Consider the following 24,996-nt stretch of genomic DNA (forward strand, 5'->3'; position numbering starts at 1 on the left):
TTTTTCATTTGTTTGTTTCAGCACTGCCTCACACTGGTTCTTTAGGTCCCATGGCAGGAGGGTTTGGTGGTACTAGTATACAGAAGGCACAGTCACTAATTGATTTGGGATCTAGCAGGTATGAAAGTTAAGTTGGTTATATCTTAAACTTGAGTATTATGCCTTCCAAAACTTATGTAGCATTTCTATTTACAAAATATATTAATTAAAAATTAGTTGATTGAATATGACTTACGAAGTCTGAAAATAGATTGTTTTGATACGCACAATAAACAATATTTTCAGTAAATCTGACAAAACTATCCCAAGTAAGTGAGGAGTTCAAATAAGAAAAAGTGTTGCCAAAAAGAAGGGAATGCACCTCATTAGTAAACAGAAGTAAAACTTACCAAGTGGATACAAAAGCAATGTTTATGGATTGATGTGCTCATTCATTATAGAGGACCCCATGTAATTATCAGGCATGTAAGAACAGTATGTTATAAATATTTATGTGCAAATTTGTTTTATGAATAATAGAAGATTGGGAGTCTTTGTAATCAGCTTCTCCATTCCACTGATTTTAAAGCTTTGCCATAGACAAAGTGAGAGACTAGGCGTAACTGTGCAATTGGTCATCCAGGGAACAGTCTCTGAAAAGACAATCCAGAGGGCATCTCAGCCCCAGCTCAGTTCCAGAAGGTGACTGAGAAATGCTTGCGCCTCTCTACTGCTAATACAAGGCATCTAGGATGAACACATGTCTAACTTTGGGCTCCTTCTACAGACACCTGATGTTAGCAGATGTTCAATAAGATGATTGTAGGCATGGTGTGTGCCTGTATTTTTTTTTTTTTTAAACTGGAAAGCATTCTTTTGCTGCTGTTCCAGCATCGCAAAGTAGCTATTCATCAGTGTTACTGTTGACAGCATTTTCACCATAATTTCATCTAATTCCATGGAAAGAAAGTGTATCCAACATCATGCCTGAAAGGCTTTGTTTATATCGGTGTTCTTTACTTTGTTGCCTCTGATAACACTGCAGATAGGTTTTTTACTTGACAGAGTAGGGCATTACCTTAAACAAGGTGGGCTGGATGCACCTGGTTTTGTCTGTTCTTCAAAGATGAGATACTGTGAAAATGCTGGGACTTGCAGGTAGAAGTTTTATAGGTATAACTAAACACTCCATCAAGTGCTATTCTGCAGAAACAGTGAACTGGAAAAACTCCATTCAGCCTGTCATTGTCACTAATAAAAAGAATAGGTAGAGGTGGAACATAATGGCTTTAGCAGCTTTGGAAGCTGGTTTTGGTTGTGAGTTTGTCTGTAATTTTTTTTTTTATGCTCATGGTTATTCATTTGCATACATCTTTAAGTTACCTAGACATCCACCCAGTGCTTCACAGCCCTTGTAAACATTCTTGTGAAAGTGGAGATGTTTTCCTGTGGTTTCCTGTAGCAGTATTTTGCAGTGGTGGACCGATTAATTATGTGGCCTAAGTGCATGTGATACCAAGGGAACAATATCTTGAATTCAAGATTTAGTTTTTAGATATGTGTCCCTACTTTCACAGTAAAATTCCATATTAACAATGAAAATATTTATAGCAAATTAGCAGAGGCAAAACTTTGTGGAAGTTGTTTCATGTTGCCAGAAAATGTTACGTATCTTCTGTTCCAGTGCCTGTTTATTAAACCAAGTGACTTAGAGTTTTCTTTCTTTTTTGTTTTTATTTATTTATTTATTTTTATTTTTTTATTGTATTACAGTTCAAATTCTTCCTCTAGTGCTTCACTAGTTGGGAATTCACCAAAGATTGCATCCTCAGACTGGGCAGTTCCTCAGGCCTCCAGATTAAAATACAGACAGAAATTTAACAGTCTTGATAAAAGTATGAGTGGATATTTATCAGGTGAGTATGGCATTTGATATGGAGGGGGAGAACCAGCAGTGTTTTCTGCCTCTGGAATGTTGCAGGCTGAGGGATGGAATCCCAGCTTGGGATTTGACTGCCCTATGAAATAAAAGCTGAAATTGTTGACATTCAGGCCTTATGCAGGAGAGGGTGGGTTTCAGCTATTGGTTCTAGTCAGCCAAGAAACAGAAATAGCCATCAGTTGATTGGCTTGGGCTCTGTGTTTAGACCTGGAGGGGTCTGAGGAGATAGCAGTCTCCCCAGGTAGACTGGGAAAGCTACAGCAGCAGTTGAGGGCAAGATAACAGTGGTGGTGGTGGTATCTAACTGGAAGAACCTGAGAACCATAAGGCTGAGGAAGATAGCTCCATAAAGTCAGCAGTCATTTCTCCAGCATCACTGTTTGGTCTGAGACTCTTAGGACTTTGTAAAATGAGGGACATATCATTTTTCTGCCGTGTGCTGCTATGCATATGTCTTAGTAATTGCTTAGATATTTGGGCTTTATCTTTTCAAAGAAAGCAGTTTTCTAAAGACACTGCAGTACTGCAGCTGTTGATTGGAATTTTTCAAAAGGAATTTAAGGGAGTAATTCCTTGTTGACTCTTGGTGACATTTGTGCTGTGCGACAGCATTATGGTGGTTTCAAAAGACTTCACACAAAGTTAATAGAAGAGTAGAGTTTTATGAAAGTTCTTATAAAACTGGATTGCTCACTGTAACACAGTGAGCAGAAGGCTGGCCAAACAGATGATATAAAGTCAACACGTATGTCTGTAGTTGATTATATTTCCCATTTTGAATAAGCACTTATCAAGCCTCTGCCTCAGCTTCATAGCCCACAAAAAAGGAGGACAATTCTCTCAAGAAAGGAGATCAGTGCTTTTTATCTTCTTCAGCAGATTTTGGGCTGAAGGTTTCATCAACCTGCCTAGAAAGGTATATTTCTGTGTTATCAAAAGGAATCCTGACAGCTTTCCAGCAAGCTAGTTCAAGCTTTAGTGTAGACAGTCAGCTGTGCTTTTGTAACATCTGTGGGGATTACCATAAATACCCCTTTTTCATGTCAGTTTTTCTGTTAGGTGCTCTGAATGAAAAACAGTACGCGAGAATGCTTACATCTTCATTGTGTCCAGGTTGTAATTGTTAAGCCTGGAAGTAAAGCCAACTGTCAGCCACTGATGAAAATGGATTAGATTGATATTAAAAATAAACATGCCCTAGTTCATGACTTATTTTTTTGCTACATGTGAATCTTTGTTTAAATAATTTATTTTTATTTATCTTTTGCACTTTCACTAAGGATTTCAAGCAAGGAATGCCCTTCTGCAATCAAACCTTTCACAGACTCAGCTGGCTACTATTTGGTAAGTTTAGTTACTGATTATGAATTCAGTGCATTTATGGTGTTAATAGAGGAAACATTGTCTTTAACAAGAAATTATGAAGGGACACCATAGATCTACAATCATAAACTGAAACTAAGCTACTTCTTAAACTAGTTTTTTCATTAGTACATTTTCAAAAGACACTTTGTAATATAATTAATTATTTTCACTCTTTGTTTAAGTCCATATAATAGTACAGGTATTCATTTCAGTTTCCAATTCAGTGATGCACTAGTTTAGATGAGACGAGGGTTTGTTCATTTTAAAATTAGAATTCTGAAATCAAGCTTGTTAGTTTTAAAATATGGAGAAATATTAAAAATGAAGTAACCCTTTAGATTTTTAGAGTTTACTGCAGTTCCAGTAAAGATGACTGTGTTTACATATTTGTTAAGACTTGCCTTTACTGTGGTGATGGAAATGGTTACAGTTGTCTGAAGTCTTGAATAATCTGCCCTGCTAGATATGGGAGTTTGGATTACGCCTTCAGACATAACTTGAATGTTATACATAAAATGTACTGGCCCAGCAGAATTCACAGTAGCTTGGTGCTTTCCATCCCTTTGAGTTCCCTTTCTTCTTCATCTTTATCCCTGGGCAGTCATTTGATTGTCTCTAGCAGCAGCAAGCTGAAACATTCCTTATATTTGTTCAACTTGCTTGGTTTCTTGCTGTGAAGGTAAAAAAAGAGAGTGTTGGGTTGTAGTCCTCCACTCTGGAGTATGGGGAAAAAGCATTATATAAAATTACTGGCTGTTTTCCTCCTGGATGCCGAGCCTGAATATAACAACAGCCAATGCAAGGAGGTCTGTATACCCATGTAGAGGATTAACAGCCTGTTTCAGTTTGCCCAAAGTAAGGAATTACCAGTATTTCTACTGGGGTACTGTGTTCATAGTAATTACTATAATAATGGTACTGTTATGTGTGAATAGTGCTGATCTGTAAACATAATAAAAATCTTGTTTCATCATCTCCTGCTTTTGTTTTTCACTGTGGGGTGGGTGTGTGCTTGATCGTGTTTTTTGGTGTTCTTTCCGTTTTAGTAGGGGTTTTTAACAAGCAGTTATTTTATTAAGCATTTCACTTAAGCGCAGTCTAAGGACACAGTCATGTAGTTGTATCTACATAGATAGTTCTTTGAGAAAGGTTCCTGCTTTCTTGCCTGCGTCTCTGGAAACATTCCACTGGTTTCCCACCCACCCCTCCTCACCCGCCCCAGTTGTGTAGGAAGCATTTTGTAGGCCAATGACGTGATTGTGTGCTTTGCCTTCTCCTTAGAAGGGAGTAGGTGATCCTTTTCCTAGGTACTCTGGGGCAGCTCATGTCTTCCCTGCACTGTCAGGGAGACATAGGGGATAAAATGTTCCTGTTGTAGAATTTGATGTAATTTTATACAGTATTTTCTTTTGTTTAAAAAAAAAATCAAACCAAACAAACAAAAAAAAACTTTGAAAAATTTGGTTTCTAGCATTTTGAACTGGTTACGAACAGTCCTGGATTCTATTCCCAGCTCTTCTCTTGGAGATGCAATAAATCAGAGATAACTTTTCCTATCCTTTTTGCTGTATTTTATGAAAACATCTGAATAGCAGTACATTATTAAACAAAACAATATCTCCCTTCATCAGCTATTCATGTTAATAATAGTAATTATTTTTACCAGACATTTCACAGGAATTCTATATTTTAAAAAATATTTTTGCAGTGAATTGTTTCATTTGTGAGTGATTGTGATGTTTGGTTTTAATTCTTATTGCTGTTAACACTGTGCAGGTCTTTAGCTGATATTGATGGAGATGGACAGCTGAAAGCTGATGAGTTTGTGTTAGCCATGCACCTAACTGATATGGCCAAAGCCGGACAACCTCTGCCACTAACTCTGCCTCTTGAACTGGTACCACCTTCTTTCAGGTATATCACTGAGAGCAGTGAAACATAACCTATTTTCAAAGAAAATTAATGTGTTATTTCCCTAACAATGGTATAGTTGCTTTTTCTCTCCAGGAGTGGAAAATATACTGAAAATATAAATGGAACTCTACCATCTTATCAGCCTGTGCAAGAGGAGGAGCCACAGAAAAAACAGCCAGGTAAAATAGGGTTCACATTCTTAATGTGTAGCTCTGTGTTTGAAGGGCAGTGAAACCTTTAGAAAGTGGAAGACTTCATCAAATCTCTCGGGAGCTTCATTTCAGGAGCTAGATTCCTTTTAACTTGGATGCTAGGAAGGTTGTTGAGTGGATGTGGTCAGCCTATTACATCTAATAGAATTGAGAAGGCAGAAATAGGAGCTATTTTTAGTTCTAGGAAAGGAAAAGTGTGCTGATTAATAATGTATTTCGGAAAAGAAATTCTTCATGGCCAAATACTGCCATGCCATTGTAAATTCTTTTTCAGTTGAAAGTTCCTGGCATTACTTTGTTCTGGACATTTTGAAAGCAAGGGTTTCCAGGGTAGCTTTATTCTCTGCAAACTAGCTGCAATTTGCACATAACATAGATTCTACTATTGACTCCCTGATGCTACCAGCAAAGGTCTCTTATATGCATGCTGCAAGACATGACTTGCCTCTTGGAAGGGTGGTTGCTGGGAGCCCAAACCATTCTTTCGTGTCTCTTTTTATTCTATAATTCAGTAATTGAGTTTTTTCCTGGTTTGTTTTCTGCTGTTTTTAACTTCAGGAGCTCTCACAGGGAACACCCTTCAAAATTAAACTCTTTCTCTGTGTTAATGTTTCTTGTGTGGTAGAAAAACTTTTTAACAGAAGATAGTCTCCTAGCTTATAAAAACTCTTATTTTATGTTTCCTATAAAATTAAAGTAATTTTTGTGGATGGTTTTAAACTACAGCTTTTTTTTTTTTTTCAGTTGGAATAGACTTAGGAAAATATAAAGGTATTTTTGAAAAGAAAAATAATACTTCAGCAAATGCAAGATGCTTATATCATCCATGACCCAACAACCCAAGCTTGCCAAAAAGAAAGTATCTTTAGTGGCATAACTGAGGTACTTGTTTGAGAGCAGTGTTTTGCACAGGACAGAAATAACCACCTTTCCTTATTTTAGTGACATTTGAAGACAAAAGGAAAGCCAACTATGAGAGGGGAAATATGGAGCTGGAAAAACGCCGTCAGGTGCTGTTGGAGCAGCAGCAGAGAGAGGCTGAACGTAAGGCTCAGAAAGAAAGAGAAGAACAAGAACGAAGAGAGAGGGAACGTCAGGAGCAGGAACGGAAGAAACAACTTGAAATAGAAAGGCAGCTGGAGAGACAACGAGAGTTGGAAAGACAAAGGGAAGAAGAAAGGAGAAAAGAAATAGAAAGGCGGGAGGTTGTTTTCTTGAAATTATTTTTTAATGTTTTAAGTAACATGTACATGCATACAGTATCCACTTGACAGAGCATTCAGGATTTGAGTGCTGGCTTTGATTCTGTCTCCTCGCATGGCCATTGGCAGAGAGATTGTAATTTCTGTCTGAAAACATTGTGTCTGTTATAAATTAATCAAGTGTTGGTATAGGCTGAAGATTTTCAGATACTTCATAGGTCAGAAGAGATTTTCTTGGACAGATTTTTTGAATTTACGCAAAAATCTCTATGTCAAACAAGACTGTACTGAATTCATAATTGATAATATTTTGACAGTTGAGCTTGAGACAAATTTGCTTCTACTTGATGTTTCAGCACATGCATGAGTCTTGCATATTTTATGTAGTTCTAGGAAATATGCAGAAGGTGTTTATGAGTAATATCTGTCAATGTGCTCATTTATGGGCAATATTCCAAGCTAAACGTACTTTTTCTCTGAATTATGTAGCTTTTCTTCATCCAGAGTTAAGAGCATGGCATGAAGAATCTTATAGGATCACTTCCTCCATTCTTTGATGCTGAAGTATATGAGTACTTTTTACAAAAGAAAATGTGTTGCTGTTAGAAATAGAGTACATTATATTAAATCATGGTCTTTGAGTTATATGTCTCCATTGTAATTTAAGGTCATGTAACTTTTCTGCAGGCAGCAAAGCAAGAACTTGAGCGCCAGCGACGATTGGAATGGGAGAGAATTCGTCGCCAAGAACTTCTTAATCAACGTAACAGGGAACAAGAAGAAATTGTCAAGTTGACCTCTAAAAAGAAGAGCCTTAATCTTGAATTAGAAGCCCTGGTGAGACAGAAAGTTCACTACACATCTTGAAATACAATATTTTAAAGTATACAAATCTTGGAATCTGCATTAATGGCCCACTAGGAGTTTCACTCTGTTTTGGATGAGGAATCTAAAGCACATCTTCTGCGTTGTTTTAAAGAATTGATCGTAAACCAGTCTGCACACAGATTTAGTAGACAAGCAATTTTTGTTGTATGTGGTATCATTTGTCTTTGCTTTCTTTCTAGACGGACAAACATCAGCAAATCTCAGGCAGATTGCAAGATATTCGAAGCAAAAAGCAAATTCGAAAAACTGAGCTGGAGGCTTTAGATAAGAAGTATGACCAAGGAATAATGGAAGTCAAGCAACTGCAACAACAGCTTCAGGTATGTAACTTTTTGGTTAGCTTGTAGTTTTCCTCTGCTTCCTGTTCTGTGTTTCTGTAATGCTGTTGATAATGCATCCCATAGGGAGGAATAGATTATAGTGGATAGTGGAGAGGGGAAATCGGCAAGGCCGTCAGCATTGCAGAGTGGTTTGGTTTTATTAGTGTTAAAGAAATGATTACATGTACAGCTTGTTAGCTGATAGTTAAATGAGGATAGTTGTCAAAACCTCAGCTGTTTTGTTGTGAACAAGTAATAGTGACTTCTCTTTAATTATGAATTCTTTTATGACTCCAGACTCAAATTTTTATGAGGAATGTTTTCCTATATGCAGAGCGAGTTGGTCTTTGGGCTGAATTACCTTGCCGCTCTTTTTTTCTTTTTTTCTCCCTTTGAATAGCAAAACATGCATTATTTCAACTCACTTGACGAGCATAAATCATCCTCTACTGTATTTTTATGTAATGCTCCTGCATGTCAGGGAAACTTCACATGTTCCTGTGTGTCACAGAGTTACTGTTTTATGTTAGGCTTGAAGCAGTCAACTTAAATGTTTTCATGATATTATTTACACTTTTAGCATGTCTGCTATTTTTTTTTCCAGCTGTGTTAATGTTTTCTGGGTCAAAAAACATTCAATTTTAATAGTATTTATGTTGAGAGTATAGAAGTAATTTTTTCCTCTACTCCATAATGATAACTTACATCCACATTTCATTAACATGAGTTGAAGTTACATATGAAAATTCACCCATTTTTACTTGCTGATTTATAAACAATACCAAAAATTTTTATGTTCTCTTCAATATCTACAGGACTATCAGAATAAACTAATTTATTTAGTTCCTGAAAAGCAATTGTTAAGTGAAAGAATAAAAAACGCTCAACTTGAACACACTCAGAGTAAGTACTTGCAAATGTTCTTCTGTTTGCTTTGCTAGATTTTCATCACTTGTAAAAGAGGCTAAAGAATGCAGAGGTGTTAATAGCACCTTCACTTTTATATCTTTTCTGTTAATGCCATCTTGGCATTGTGTCATCTGCATTTCATTATTTCATTCATGTTCTAAATAAGGGGCTAAACCCACATTTTTGTGAGAAAGCACAGATACAGCCCACAGATAATGTTATACCTTGTCTTTTTTTGGTAGTGTAAACTCAGCAGAGTTCATTTATGTAAAATTTACACTGATCTTTACATCAGATCATACTAGAAGTCTATCTAGAGAAGTTTGCTATGAATTGTTCTGATATTAAAAAAACAACTTGTAAATTATTCTGTATGTAATACATGTAATGCCTGTGTATCTTAGGTGTTGGGCCCACTTTGTGTTGTATATGAATAGAAAGGTAAATCAAGGAATTTTTGTGAGGAAAGCAGTTGGGACTCTCTGTGTATTAGGAAAAGAATAAAATAATTAGAGAAAAGAGAAATCCTTGTAAAATTGCTTGTCTTTCCTCATGCAGGTACAGGAATCGGTTCGATTCACAAAAAGTCCCTAGAAAAGGAAGAATTATGCCAAAGACTTAAGGAACAACTAGATGCCCTTGAGAAAGAAACTGCTTCTAAACTTGCTGAAATGGATGCATTTAACAGTCAGCTTAAGGTACATCTGTTCTCTAAATACTTAGTTTTACACTGGTAAGCAGTATCTTTGTTTCTTCATGCAGTCATAAAGATTGGTGACACTTCTACCAGGCTCCCAAAAAGCTTTTCCCAACTTTCAGTGTCAAATAAGAACTAGAAAAGTCTTGGAGTAAATAGTGCAATAAAAATGCATTTAAAACTATTGCTAATGTACTAAAATATGAACCTCTTGCTAATCATTGCTTTGCATGAACCAACTGTTGCTCATTCTCAACTTTTGCCTTCTAGAATTCATTTTGATTTAGAATTAAAGTTTTTCAGGCCCTTGCAAATTCTGTTCTTACAGTACTGAGGTACTATTGGCTACTATTTTTGAATTGTGGACTGAAAATTTAGCTTTTATGGAAAGAAATACAGGATTTCATAGTACATGGTACAAGATCTGGTAGCAGACTTAGGTATTGTGCTGAAAGCAAGCACAGGCCGCTTACTTGTGTAGAAGTTAAGGAATATTGACCACTGGCCCTGAAAGTGTTTTTGTTTCAGAGGCAACTCTTCACTTGCCTAAAAACGCATGCAGCTCTCAGGCAGAGTAACATGCATCCACTTCACTTCATTTAGCAGTTTATTCCTCATGGCACTGAGGTGAACTTTATTCTTACGTAATGGCTTTACGCTGGGCTGGAGTGAGAGCTCTGTAGTCTGAATGAAAAGTTTGAGTTTCTTTTCTTTTTAAAAAATGGCTACATACAACATGCATTTTTAGTTACTTGTTTCTTGCATGGCTTGCTGTGTTCAGTGGCTGAATCCACCATTTACTCTTCCCTAAAATATGTTTTTCAAAGTACAGTGCAAAGATTAATTGGCTTTTTATCTGCCTTATCTTACAGTGTGAGAATATGGATGATTCTGTTCTTCAGTGCCTTTTGTCTCTGCTAAGCTGTCTCAACAACCTCTTCCTCTTACTTAAGGTTATTTTCTAATCTTTAGCTCTTTTGGTTTTTAATTATTTCGCAATTTTTCTCTGCTTACCCTTTCTGTTTGGTTGTATTAAATACATTTTCCTAAAACAAAATCAATAGTCTCTTTTTCTTTCTGCTAGCTTTTACATCCTCTAAAGACTTAAAATTTTCTTACCTGCTCAGAAATGCAAACTGTAAAATACTGATAGCCATTTTATTTTTTATTAAACTATGTTCAGCAAGTTGTTTTACCCAGATATTTTTCCTTTTAGTTAAGGTAACATCAACCATAAAAATACTGGATTAGATAGAAACAGTGTCTTCCACTTTTCCTTCTGTTGTTCTCTACCTATATCCATACATCTTTAAGCTGTAAGTCAGGTTCTCTTCCAAGTTTAAAGTCTAGAAATAACATCAATATCCAGAATATGACATATGACATAGCAAAGGCAATGATATTAAACCTCCAGATTAACCCAGTACTAAAACCTACTTGCTGTCTTTCCTCAACAGTGCTTTTGTCTGCTGGGGTCAGAAATCTGACTTTGAGAATAATTTGAGGAGAAAAAAAGTCAGAATTACTTAACTGACCTTTCCATTTTGTATAAGGGTTATTCTGTCCTTAAATCAAATATGTGAGAGTTTTTACAATTCAAGTTTGTTTCTACAGGGATCCTCAATTTTTATGCAAAATAAGAAGAAAAAGTATTCTCAGCTGTGAAATATGTTTAGGGAAAAATACTAGTCAGTTGTTGGTTTAGCTTGTTGCTACAGAGACTTTCACTGATGTAGAAATCTTGTTATCTTGCCCTTTTCATGTAAATTGCACAGTATCTTTTAGGCAACATGATTATTGGTAGAGGTGCATATTGTAGTGGGAATAGATCATTCTTAATTGCTTTATTTGCATTTATGAGATCAGATATGGAAAGTCAGGGTATACCTGTTGCATTGCTCAGTCTGTATCAATAGAATTCTTAAGAAATAATAATGTAGCATCTTACAGGTGTTCTATAACACAGTGAAGTACAATCTGAAGTAATTCTATTGCTGATTTTTTTTTTCTTCTGTAAATGTAATTATCCCAAAGATTCATGCTGATTTTCTGCTGTAGCAAAATTTGTTATCGGAGCGAAGTGGAATAGGAATTGAAGGATGAAAGAAAAAAGAGTGAAATTGTGAAGTTTACACAGAATCACAGAATTGTCTAGGTTGGAAAAGACCTTAAGGATCATCCAGTCCAACCATTAATCTCACCCTGACAGTTCCCAACTCCTCCTCAGCGCTGGGTCAACCCGACTCTTCAACCCCTGCAGGGATGGGGACTCCACCACCTCCCTGGGCAGCCCATTCCAACGTCCAACAACTCCTTCTGGAAAGAAATGCTTCCTAATATAAATCTAGGAAATATAGGAAAACTACAGTCTGAGTGTCTTTATGCTATGGCTTCCCACAGTGGTAACCTTACTGATATTTTCATGAAGTTTTTCTGATTTCAGCAGAATGGGTCTAATCATTCAGATAGCTATGAAAAGGTGAACACCCTACTAAAGGGATGCATTCTCAGGTTTATGGTATTCTGTTGGTTTTCAGCTGAAGTCTGCCTCCTCAGCAAATGTGTCTTGCAGTTATTTAAAATATGCCTGATTGCCTTGTGTGTCCTTAGATAATGTTGTGTTTGAACACTCAGTTTTATATCTTCCCTTCTCTGTTGTATTTGCCATTTCCACAGGTGTATGACTCTTTGAAAGCCTAAGTTATGTCAAAGGCTTTGCAAACCTCCTCACTGCTTCGATACTTCTGTTTGACTTTCTTTACAGTGACCTCCAAGGACTATTAATAACTAAATATTCCTTTGTCCATTCGTATTAAAATGTGGTTTACAAAGTGTTAAAATGCCTGGATACTTTTCTCTAAAGGTTGGCTTTCCTTTTGATGTACTTCATTGTCTTTCATCTTTAGGACCTGAGAGAAAGTTACAGCACGCAGCAGTTAGCCTTGGAGCAGCTCCACAGGATCAAACAGGACAAAATAAGAGAGGTAGAAAAAAGAAGAGCTGAACTTGCACAGAAAAAGCGACTGGAAGATGAGGCTGCAAGGTACCATGTCTGAATGTACCAGTATTTCAGTTTAAAGCAAAAGAATGCTGTGGTGACTTGTAAGACACTAACTGTAATAAACAGGAGGTCTAATCAATAACAATACATTCTAATGATTTGCCTTAGAGAAAGCATTTTATATGGAGTACCATGACATAAGATGGTTTGAATTTACTCTTTCCAATCTGTTTTTATCTTCTTTCAAAAAAAGACAATTTATAATTCAGATAAACCAAGTAGTCACTTTTGCTAATAAGATTTCTAGGTCCTTTAACAGATAATCCTCACACTTAAAATTCCTTATATTTTCTGCCTTGTTTTGCTGGCCTTCAAAAGATCTGACCTGTTCCCTTAAAAGCATTTCTTACTATGAGCAGGTACTATTTTTGTCGTGTGTGTCCATACAGTTGTGAGATTGATACTTAAGACAATAGAAAGGGCATTGACTGCTTAGTTCCTGTGTTAATCTTGAAAGCTGGATGAGTGAACAAGTTTTGAGTTTTAAATTCACTTCCTTTTTCAGGAAGACAATGAGAAAATTCAGATATGTGCCAGAGAGGATCATCCCTTCAAGGATATGGTCCCAGTTTTGCTCAGCCCAGACTTGTATCAATCACTCTTACTTCTACTGTTCTCAGCTTTTCATTTCTCATGATCTTGTTCCCAATTCATTTTGTTTAATTTTGTTCCACTGATTAAGAAACCATAGTTTCTAGGGTTTGATGCTGGCTGTCTTAATATGCCACTCTGGTTTTCCTCTCTCCAGACCTAATGCTATCAGCTGCCTATTTTGTGCTTAGCAGCCCTGGATTAAACAGTGCCAGAGAGAGGGTGGATGGGCACTCTTGGTGGCTAGTCCTCAGCTCTGGAGTTTCTCTGGTGTACTACTTCTGACTTCTCATTCAGAGAATAGTTGTGGTTTTGTCTTTTTAATTGGAGAGAGCTTTTCTTTTTCAATGATTTATATTTGCTGTGACTGTTTTTAATGAAGCAGAGCTAGTGACCTTGTTGCATGTGTGATTCATGGTCTTAACTCATGACAGCATTTTTCTGCAACAGTGTGATGGAGTTTCATAACATTTGTGACAGTTTCTTTAAAAGAACCATATCCCACATGTATAATGACATCCCATTAGTTTTTCTGTTGAACATGGCTGTCTGCTAGAGTAACAGCTCCTACTAGATCCTGTCATGTCCTTGAAAATACAGTAAAATGGCCATCAGATAAGTGGACATCCAACAGTGATTTGATGAAGCGGTCTCCAGTAGTCATGGCTCTTCCTCAGCAACCTCTTCAGAAGGTGGCCCAAAGGGTTAGGTCTTCTCTCTTCAGAAGAAGGATCTCAACAGCTAAAATACAGTGATTTTTAAGGGTGTTGAATTGGATAATAACTTCTTTGGAGAAGTGAGGCACAGGATAACATCTGAGTAATTTCAGAGAATACAGTTAGACTTCCAGATTCTGTCTGCTGTAGAGTATGACAGTGGCAGGGATGAGCATATTGAATAGATTACAACTGTTTGGAAATTTTAGTTTCCAGTCGTGAGATTTGGTGGACAGCTTAAAACCACCTTTGTTCAATTAACAGATGACTTCTTGCTCATCAGGATGTAGGTGAGCAGAAGTGCTCGTAAAGGCACTGCACACATAACCACATGGCAGTGTTTTTATACCAAGAATTTTAATCCATTTATTATTTATGTGTGAAATCTACTGGCAGTCGTGTTAAGACAAAGCGTGGTCTTGTGTGGAAGAACTTATTGCCCAGAGAGAAAATTAGTCAGTTGAGTCTATGATGACTCAGTTTTACTTAAAAGTGCAGTCGATTACTCTGTGAACACAATCTCATTTGTTTTTATCTGAATGTTCTCCGACTCTCTCTCACTGTTTTCTTTCAGGAAAGCAAAACGAGAAAAGGAGAACCGATGGCAAGAAAATATCCGAAGGGAAGAGGAAGAGAAAAAGAAGCGATTGGAGGAAGAACGAATGCAGGAAAAAGTTCAGGAAAAGCTGAAAGCTGAAGAAGCAATTGCTCTGATGAGAGAAAGGGAAAATAAACAACAGCTTCATGCAGACGAGGAGAAAAATAGGCAAGCTACAGTCTTGAAGGAAACAGAACAACAAAGGCAGAGGCAACTGGAAGAAGAGAAAAGAAAGCAAGAACAAATCGCAAAAGAAGCTGAGGAGAGGCGTAAGCAAAATGAAGAAATAAAGAAGATAAAAGAAGTGACCAACTCACAAGAGGTGGAGAAACACACTTCTAAATTAAACATAAATGAGAAGTTTGCAGATCTGTTGAAACCAACAGAGGGTAAAAATCTTAAGCCACCCTGGAAAAAAGAAGGTAATCTCAGTCTGTTAGATTTTTACTTTATTGGCTCTGATTTTCCTGTGTTGTTTTGTTCATTGTAAGTATTACTGCTAATGTGACACTATGGCAGGCTTATTGTCTAAAATATTATTACAAAAAACCAAACATGTTCTATGTCTTCAGTTAGGTATAAATCATCCTATTAACTTAGGTTACTTTTACCAGTTTTCAGCACCTATGACTGTGATGACAAATCTTCCAGTGATCATGGAGAACAAATCACAGATGCTGGAAACAGGAATATTTTATTTTTTTCCTCAGGCCTGCACTTGCTGTCATTGAAGCAGAATGTTAATATAGAGGAGTTTGCTCAGTGATGAGTGGATGGACACTTAACGCTCAGCAGAGTGATTTATTAACGTTGAAATCTAGTTTATTTCTGCATTTTTCAATGCCTCTTACTGAAAAACAGAGAACCAAGGTCAACATAACTCTAGGTGTGGGACTTTGAAAAACAATGTTTTAACCGTATTTTTGCTAAGGCAGTTTTGATTAGTTCCCTCCTTCATTAGTTCTTGTCAGTTTTTATTAGCTGCTTTTATCACTGAATTCGACAAGAACCAAATTAGAACAGTGCTGAAAGGTGTTCGCACACCTCAGCTATACCTTGTAAAACATTCGTTGTTAGCAACATCAGTTGAAGCTTGGAGAACACAGATGCAAAAAAAACAGAAATCATGATGTTTTAGGTTTACAAGTAAAACCTTCACACCTACTGCTGAACACTTACTGTTTTAGCAGTACTATCTTTTCAACTTGGAAAACTGTAATTGTGTTAAACAAGACTATATTAAAACACTGGCTTAGCCAGAGCAGTTGGACATCGAAAGATGAGAATACAAAGATGTCATTTTTTTGCTTCAGAAAACAATGCATTTTATTGCCCACATTATGGTTACTACGATTACCATGTTAAACTCTTGCATTGTATGCAACCTATCAGCTTGTTGTAGCTGGTGATCTCCTTTGGTAGTTCTCTTATATTCATACCTGTTGCTTAGAATGGTGGGGCTCCAACTAAGTGCATATTTTTCAGCTGTATCAAAATGGTAACTAGTTTTCTTATCCTTTCAGGCAATGCAGTTAGTGTCTCAGAGTCTAGGAATTCGGTTGTCTTGGTAAATTATAGAGCTTTATATCCATTTGAAGCAAGGAATCATGATGAGATGAGCTTTAATACTGGAGATATAATCCAGGTAAGATTTGCCATTGACATTTAACTTGCAAAAAACCAACCCTGCTTCCCCAGCCTTGATATACACCAAGGTCTTAAGTGTCTAAAGCATTATTTTGATATAGTTTAAGACTTACTCAAAATGTAAATTTGACTGTTTCTTTTGGTTTGATTTGTTTTTCTTTAGCAGGTGCAATTAGAATTAGTTCACCTAAAATCTGCCTCTGGATTTTACCTATTGTAGAGGTGTCGAGAATCTGTTTAGAAAAATGATAGTGAACTCTAAACATTAGAGTTCTGAAATTAGTTGATCAGGAATGATGTAGCTGCTGCACTTTGTTCTGTGTGTATGGGTTGGCCTTTTAAGTCTCTGCTTGAAATATGAGTGTAGAAAATAGAGATGTGAATAACAAAATTATTAATGCCATTTCAATTCAAATTAAACAAACTAGCTATTCAATGAATAGATGTGAAAGGTTCTTCTGAATCTTAATACCATTTTCTTTGTAGCACTTTTCTGGATTCAGCTGAATATTAATAATATTACAGCAGGACGCTGAATATACTATCGATAATATTACAGCAGGACCGTAAGATTGGAAATGTCTTCTTGCTTCTCAGTTGAAATTTGTGTTATTTCATGTAATTATATCACTTGTCAGCATACATGTTTTTGACACAATGTGCATTCAGGGGGACTTGTGAAAATTGACTTACAACTGTGGTAATACAATTAATATATACGTATCTAAAACAAAGGTACGTATTGTTCCTCCTCATTCAGACTATAAGCAGTGCAGGTAGGTGATAAGGGAAAATTTACAAAGCAATGTGACACAAAATATTAAAAATTAAGTATTAGGCTTCAGCTTAACAGTGTTAAATCATTTATTTGCATTTTCATACCAGTGAAGCATTGAAGAGGGGACAAGAGAAGTAGGTTTTGTTTTGGCTTCCTTCTCAGATATAATTAACTGTGTCATTTAACTAATGACTTATTCTATAAATAGGCTAACAGCCGCCACCACTGCTGCCTCCTCCTCTTATACCCCAAACCTCAAATAGGGTAACTAGCCAATGGTATTTGACGAGCTGCTGATTTTTAGCTAATTTTGACAAATTTGCAGCATAATGGAGGCTCCAGTATTGCTATGAATGTTTAAGGGTGCTCTTAATCATATAGTAAATAATGGAATTTTTGAATGTGTTTTGGATACAGTCGAATGACACAGTTAATTATATCTGTAAGCAGAGCCGCAGAAGGTGTTTTCATGTGGTGAGACTCTCTAGCTGCTGCCTCTTGGCTGTGCATTTGGCAAAATACAACACAGTGCACTGTAACGTTTGGCAAGCCAGAGTGGCTCCAGGTATCAGTGTGCATGTTGGGGGCCCCTTTGAATGAATATAATATCTCTGAGGCCTGTCTCTACCTGTGTCTAAAAACAGTGCAATTGCATCACCCTGTTTCTTGAACAGGGTAAAATCAGCTCAGTTCTGAAAGGGAAGAGAATGAAAATGCTGATCCTTGTACGAGTGCTGCTCATGGTGTTCAATTCAGAGTGCCAGCAGGTGCTGATGCACTAGATACACTGTTTGTTTCATGCGGCTATAATTGTGTTTTCTTTGTATTTATCCTCCTGTCCATAGGTTGATGAAAAAACTGTGGGAGAACCTGGTTGGCTTTATGGGAGTTTTCAAGGACATTTTGGTTGGTTTCCATGCAATTATGTAGAAAAAATAACAGAAGGAGAAAAATCTTTATCTCCTAAGAAGGCCTTACTTCCTCCTACAGTATCTTTATCTACTACCTCAGCTGCTTCAGAGTGAGTTCTTGTTATGTTTGTGCTAAAATTGCTTTTTCTAAATTTAGCTAATATGTAACGTGCTGTATAGTTTCATTTGGTGTTTGTTTTTAAAATATAAATGCAGAAAAGTTATTGAAGAACCTACCTTGAAAGTCTTAGCTTAGAAATTTTAAGTATTTGATAGTGTGCCTCACATTGTATAGAGAATCTGTTTTACGTACATTAAAAATGGTTATTCTGCTGGAGGTACTTCTTCAATAAAAATTATAATATGTCGAATATGCCTGCATTCAATTTGCAGACCACTTTCACCAAGTAAATCTGCAGAAGAATCTGATTACCAAAACATACCTTTTTCTAGCCTGAATGTTAATACAGCGTGGCAACAGAAATCAGCTTTTACTCGCACTGTGTCCCCTGGATCTGTTTCGCCCATTCATGGACAGGTATGTTGTGTGAGAGTGGAGAACTTGCTGTATTTTAGATTCCTGTTAATGATAATGATTTTTAAAAAAATGAGAACAAAACGCAACTTTTCTAATACTGAGAGCACTGAACAAGCTAGAGGATAAAGAAGCTAGTCTGAACGTGCCACTGCTGTGTATTGACATAATTCCATATGCTTTCAGGGATCACTGAGCTTGAAGACTCATGCAGTATGTTTCATAATTCTCAAATCATTTTCACTTGTAATTAGGCACACAAGATACTTCTAACAAATAAGAAACAGAATTGAGAGATTGTTCCTCAATCAACAGCTTGTATACATCAATGAAAAATACCACTTATTCAGCCATCACTTAGGAATGAAGTTGCTTATACTTCAATAAAAGATACATCAATGTTTGACACTTGCACCAGTTTGGGGTAGTGTGGACAATCAACATCTCCGCTTCTGTCTTAACAGGGGCAGCCTGTCGAGAACTTAAAAGCACAAGCACTTTGCTCTTGGACTGCAAAAAAAGATAACCACTTGAATTTTTCAAAAAATGATATCATTACAGTCCTGGAGCAGCAGGAAAACTGGTGGTTTGGAGAGGTACATGGAGGAAGGGGTTGGTTTCCAAAATCATATGTCAAGCTTTTACCAGGGAGTGAAATCAAGAAAGAGGAGTAAGTGCTACTTTTATTTTTGTTTTATTCAACAGTTTACAGAAAGAGATGGTTTAGAGTGCAAAATTCTTCAGCGCTTTAAAGTGCAGAATATAAATACTGTTTACAGTTTACACTCTGCCATTTTAGGCTTTTATTATTTCATTCTGGCAAGCCAAGTAATGTTGGGTTCACTACTGTATAAATAGACAGTCTTCAGGGCTGAGTGTTGTGAAAAATCAGTGGTGTTTATTCATCAAGTGCCAGACTTTGTTCTGGTTCCTTATGAAGTCAGCTCTCTTGCATTCTGTCTCTGAAGCTGCCAATTTCTAAGTGGCCTACAAATAATTGTAAGCTTATAAGGCATATCTTGCAGAAATAATATATTTTTCTTTACTTGAAAAGATCATTATGCCTGTTCTAATGCTGCAAGGTAACTGTTCAGGTTCAGCTGGGATGGCTGCACCATTGTGTGAGTTGTTCTTTTCATGTATTATGACCAAATGTTCTTAGAAATTCTCTAGAATGAGAGAATTTAGACAAAATCTTTACTTTTTTCTGCTTTTGGGTAGTATAATTTGTAAATAAATCCTTTCATCTTTCATCACATTACATTGATTCTGGGTTTTTTTGGAAGTGGTGTGCTCTTGGATGGCATATCTTAATATCAGTATCTTAATCATATCTTAATATCAGTATCTTAAATATATCTTAAATATCAGTAATACTTGTGTGTGTTTGGCAGTCAGGGAAGTCTTTGTATTTAATTCAGAGGCAATGTCAACTTTGAGATAAATAAAGTGATCTTAGTCTCATCCTAATAAAGAGATTTGTTCTTGATGAGCCTTTTAGTTACTCTAAACTTTTTTTTTCTTTCTGCAGACCAGAAGCTATTTATGCATCTGTAAACAAAAAGCCTAATACACAGTCTTATGCAGCAGGAGAGGGTAAGACAGCATGAAATATGCTACTTAATGATACAGTCTGTTTCTGCTTAATGTCATGTGAATACGCTTAAATATGTGAAGAGTTTCTGTGCATACCTTTTAATGCTTGTCCAAAAGATAGAGTGCAAACCTTCTGAGCTACTGTTCTGAGAATTATAAACCAGGAACTTTAGTAAAGTTTATAGTTTTGGTTTTGTTTTTAAGACTTTTGCTCAAGCATTGATTTATTTCTGAAAACTTAAATATCTCATACCTGTAAGCCAAGTTCTCTTCCTGCTGTTCTCTACTATATTATGTTATACTGTAGAGACATGAGAAGGGATTTTTAGTCTCCTAAGTATGGATCCTCTTTTAATCAGTAGGGAGTAAAGAAAATAAATATTATTGGAAAAAAAAATGTGGGAAGCACTCTCTAAGGCTTTTTAATCCAGTGTATCTCCATGCTTCCCCAGTTATATTCTAACTTTGCTTGTGTTTTTCATTTTTGCTGTGTTAGTCAGATATGAATGGTTTTAATCAGGTTTAAGTCTGGAATGTACATGCTTGCTGTGAAACAGAGGTAAGGTGGAGTACTTAATGCAAGAGATGAGTTTTCAAACTGTGGTCTACAGGCCTCTGCTGATCTGCAGGATGATCATAGGGTAGTAACTCTCAGTGTGCCAAATTCATCTATCTGTTCAAAGTTGTGTACCTGTAATTCAGAGTTGTAAGCATGAAGTGAGATGTGATTACAATCAAGCAAGTAGGTAGGTTGATTCACAAACTTGTGAAGACATGATCCATGTTATGAACACACTGATGAACGCTGATATCGGATACCTTTTCTTGCATCTGATGTACTTCTATCCTCTTACCTGAAACTGTTGTCTCCTTCTCTACATGTGCTGTTCGCATAGAGTATGTTGCGCTCTATTCATATTCAAGCTCTGAACCTGGTGACTTGACTTTCACGGAAGGTGAGGAAATCCTAGTGACCCAGAAGGAAGGGGAATGGTGGACTGGGAGCATTGATGGCAGAACTGGAATCTTCCCTTCCAATTATGTCAGACCAAAGGATCAAGAAGTGAGTTCCTATGCTGAGAATTAACACACAATGCTTTCTCTCAATTTTATTGTTTATTGGTATTGTTATTTAGCTCTTAAATAGTGATTTTAAGCAGAGGTTATTGTGCTAGACAGAAAAGAAAAGCCTAGGTAGCTTGAGTGCTAAATCACTGCTCCAGCCACTGTGTCACACTGTCTCTCTGTACAGGATGGTACTCTGTTCAATACAGGCTCAAAATTTAAATCTCCATGTCCTTTTCTGTCCACATGCTTAAAGTTGGTGTAAACTCTGCTGGTTTTATTGCACATTAAAAGATGATTGTTGTGTCTTTGTAGGCTTCTAGTAATGCTGGCAAAACTGGAACAATAAATAAGAAACCCGGTAAGTGTGTGATAACTTTTTAATGTTCAGGACTGCTTCTTAAATGACTGTGAGCATTTAAGTTCATAGCAGTGTTTTAATGGTGGCTAATGAGCTTAGCTGCAAGATACGTATCAGGATATTTCTGTGGATGTAGCTCTTACTGTGATGAGAAAATAACAAATGCAATTAATATATTATCTTTTCAGAAATTGCTCAGGTTACTACTGCCTATGCTGCATCGGGAACTGAACAGCTTAGTCTTGCTCCAGGACAGCTAATACTTATTTTGAAGAAAAATGCTAGTGGATGGTGGCAAGGAGAGTTGCAGGTAGTTATTGAAGGAGAAATAATTTTGACCATGAATGGCAAGGAGGTGATCTTGGGATTAATTCAAGAAAACAACTAGTATTCTAAAAGCTGGCTAGAAAGTTATTTTCATCTTGTATAAATCTATTTGGGAAAAAATGTTTTTAATTAAACCTGTGGTTTTTTGTTTTGGTTTGGGGTTTTTTTATCACAGAAAATAGTAAAACTGTCAATGAACATACGCATAGGAAGGGGAAGAGGGATATTGACAGTTGATAAATTGGTTAGGATTTAATTGGTAAAACATTAAATTGTAGAATTATTCTAATGAAAGAACAGGATTTCTTGGAAGCTAGTTTATTGTGAAAGTTGCTATTCCTGCTTTTCTCCTTTCCCCACCTAGTGATGAAGGGTCCTGTTCCATGACATTCTTAAATCGTAGTTGATATTTTGACTTTTGGAGCCCCGTGAATCTTGTCCATAATAACTAACTTTTGCAACCTATGCAGAAAGTTAAATCCTCATAATGTCTTTTTGTTACCCTTTTCTTTAGCTGAATTTTGGCTGAATCTGTAGCATTGGCATTCAGTTTTGGAAGTAACATGCTTAAATTCAGGCTATTTACCATATTGGGACTAAACAGCACAATAGAAAGTTCTGTCGTCTTAGTATACTTAATTGTCCTTTCCAGAGGTATTCTACAACTGCACACACTCTTTTGTGTGAATACTCTTGTTAACACCTGTCTTCCCTCTCCAACAGTTTGAACAGGGCTGATCTAACTATTCAGCATCTGTTTTTAAAATCAGCCTGCTTTATAGATACGGAAGGAGAGATTGCAGTGACCAAGTTCGGAAATTGGTGCAGTGAGTTTCTGTCAATTAAAAGCAGTGGAAAATTTATTCATAGCATGTAAAAAAAAAACCAAACCAAACCACAAAACCAAAAAAAACCCCAGAAAACAATAAATAGTTTGTATTTTAAGAAAAATAGGCCCCATGCTGCTTCAGGAAGACCTTTCAAAGAATAAATAAAAAAATAAAAAAAAGTGGGGGAAGGGAAACTGAGATATGTAATTGTCAATTTTTGCTAGTTTGAATTTCTATTTTCATGTAATAGAGCTCACTCCGCAGTTACTGCTTTCTAAAATCTATGCTCACTTTTACATCCTGGCTTTTTTGTGCACTCTGAAGTATATTTGTTTCTTCAGTGTGTGCAGAGATCATCTTTACATGTGGGACTATAAAAACCAAAGACTAACAGATGAGAAAATTCTTTTCAAACTCTCACATGCTGTACTAGGTAGAAAGTGGTATCAAACACTGAGGTCAAAATATTCAGAAGTGTCTTATGGTTAATTGTTACCTCTGTTCTGGGTATCTCATCAGAGATTGTTTATATGATGCCTAAGTGGAATGTTTATTGAGTGAATTTTCAGCCCTGCAATTAAATTGCATATTGCAATAATTAACCACACTTGAAAATTTTTTATTAATACATTTGCCAGAACATATTAGGGTGAAGCTTTATTTGAATTGGGTTGTTTTATCCTTTAGACAGATTTTTTTTTTTCCTTTTGAGATCTGTTTAGTATTTAGTTGGTGCTTTTGTTGGCAAAACCATGAGACACATTCATTGCATTTTTTTGTAGTCTATAGACTATTTGGTTTCTTAATTATGTAGTAACTATTTTAAACATTTACAGGCAAGAGGAAAAAAACGACAGAAAGGATGGTTCCCTGCCAGCCATGTGAAATTACTGGGTCCGAGCAGTGAAAGAACCACATCTGCTGCTCCCTCAGGTGAAAAAAAGACTTTATATTTTGTTCTGAGTATTTTATGTAACTGCTTCAATTGTTTACATAACTAGTGTAATACTGTGTTTGATGGCTGTATCTAATTGTGGTGTCATTGTGGAAGGTAAAGTCCTAGTCAGAATTTGCATCTTTTGACAGACTTCTTTATTCAGCTCTTATCTCTGTCCAAGAAAGCTAAAATCTTACAACTTCTTAATCAAAGCTGTTCTTCATAGGGTCCCTCCCTAGCGTATACTATCCTCTACATACCTTACAACAGAAAGTCTCAGTCATACAAAGATGTTTATATCCATAAATCTGTGAGGATCAGCAGTCCATATTCTATGGCAAGAGCTTTTTAATTTTGCTGAATGCACTGAAGAACCACACTCTTCTCATTTGGAAACTCCTTGTCTCCAAATACTAGCAAAAATATTATAGAAAACTAGCAATCATTGACAGACACCTTGGAATTACATGCACCGCTCCTCATAAGGAGGGAAACTAAGCAGAGATTTTCACTAGATTTTTCCAATTGAATGGCTGAGTACAAATGAGATTATTTCACAGAAAAGGAGCTTTTTTGGTTCTGCATGCTTAAATTGTGCTGTTCTCCACAGCTATGATTTGCTTATACAACAGCTTCCTGGGTATTACTGGACAAACCTTCCCTTTGACTAAACTAGCAGCTCACAATTAGCTAATGCACATTTCCTCTTCCTTTGCCACATTTTTCTCATAAGTATCAGCTAAGATAATCAAACTCACTTTCTTTCCTGAGCCAGTAAGAGAGGTGGAAGCATACTTGATTATATTTTAAAATGTTTAGAAGGTCTCTCGATGCTCTACTAACTGAATCAATTCACTGTGTAAGTGCATAGATATATATAGTGGAAATAAAGATTACTGCCTGGCTCAGGTTTTTTTTAAAAAAAAAAAAAAAAAAAAAAAAAGTACAAGAAAAGGGAGGACAGTTCCACATCAAGATAAGATCATGTGGCATTTTTCTTATGTAACAGTGTATGTGAAATTGCTGTTTCTTTCCTGTGGTTATGTAAAACACTCAAAAACAATCTTAATACTTGTGTAACAGTGTTCTGCTATATTTGGTTTTGATTCACAGTGTGTCAAGTGATAGCGATGTATGATTATATGGCAAACAATGAAGATGAGCTCAGTTTTTCCAAAGGGCAGCTTATTAATGTACTGAACAAAGATGATGCTGACTGGTGGCAAGGAGAAATCAGTGGTGTGACAGGTCTCTTCCCCTCAAACTACGTGAAGATGACCACGGATTCTGACCCAAGTCAGCAGTGTAAGCAACTTTTATTTTTTTAATTAATTTTGTTACTTGTATTTCAAAGGTGCATTGCTATTCTTCTGCTTTATGTTGAGTTTGGAGTTCCAGGCATCAGCTGAATTTATTGGTAGTTTAAATAACCTTTCTTTAAATATTTTAGTATAGTACTAAGTACTTTAAATACTTTTCTGTTTAACCTACAAACAACCAGCACATTACCAACCAGTCAGTGTGTAACTTAGAGTGCTAGGGTGAGCTAAAATAGTGGATTTGGTAGGTGTTCCCCTTCCATTAAAGGTGCTTTGATAACTGCCATGACTGAAAG

General features: G+C 36.4%; 1 protein-coding gene across 4 annotated transcripts in view; it reads left to right on the plus strand.

Moving 5' to 3' along the window:
* ITSN2 (intersectin 2) overlaps positions 1–24,996 on the plus strand; it is a 74,034-nt gene that overhangs the window by 25,812 nt on the left and 23,226 nt on the right. The window contains exons 6-28 of one of the 4 annotated variants that reach the window (XM_026844098.1): positions 22–118; positions 1,753–1,895; positions 3,202–3,265; positions 5,063–5,200; positions 5,294–5,379; positions 6,355–6,617; positions 7,302–7,451; positions 7,682–7,822; positions 8,638–8,725; positions 9,290–9,429; positions 10,301–10,381; positions 12,335–12,471; positions 14,371–14,816; positions 15,918–16,039; positions 17,665–17,840; positions 18,124–18,268; positions 18,730–18,935; positions 19,794–19,861; positions 20,758–20,924; positions 21,242–21,287; positions 21,476–21,597; positions 23,281–23,377; positions 24,495–24,686. In XM_026844098.1, the coding sequence (XP_026699899.1) occupies positions 22–118; positions 1,753–1,895; positions 3,202–3,265; positions 5,063–5,200; positions 5,294–5,379; positions 6,355–6,617; positions 7,302–7,451; positions 7,682–7,822; positions 8,638–8,725; positions 9,290–9,429; positions 10,301–10,381; positions 12,335–12,471; positions 14,371–14,816; positions 15,918–16,039; positions 17,665–17,840; positions 18,124–18,268; positions 18,730–18,935; positions 19,794–19,861; positions 20,758–20,924; positions 21,242–21,287; positions 21,476–21,597; positions 23,281–23,377; positions 24,495–24,686 (3,315 nt within the window). The remainder of the gene's footprint in view (positions 1–21; positions 119–1,752; positions 1,896–3,201; positions 3,266–5,062; positions 5,201–5,293; positions 5,380–6,354; positions 6,618–7,301; positions 7,452–7,681; positions 7,823–8,637; positions 8,726–9,289; positions 9,430–10,300; positions 10,382–12,334; positions 12,472–14,370; positions 14,817–15,917; positions 16,040–17,664; positions 17,841–18,123; positions 18,269–18,729; positions 18,936–19,793; positions 19,862–20,757; positions 20,925–21,241; positions 21,288–21,475; positions 21,598–23,280; positions 23,378–24,494; positions 24,687–24,996) is intronic. The other 3 variants (XM_026844099.1, XM_026844100.1, XM_026844101.1) reach the window with 3 other exon arrangements.

This window comes from Athene cunicularia (genome assembly GCF_003259725.1).
Source record: "Athene cunicularia isolate RWA chromosome 3 unlocalized genomic scaffold, athCun1 chr3_part1, whole genome shotgun sequence".
NCBI lineage: Eukaryota > Metazoa > Chordata > Aves > Strigiformes > Strigidae > Athene > Athene cunicularia.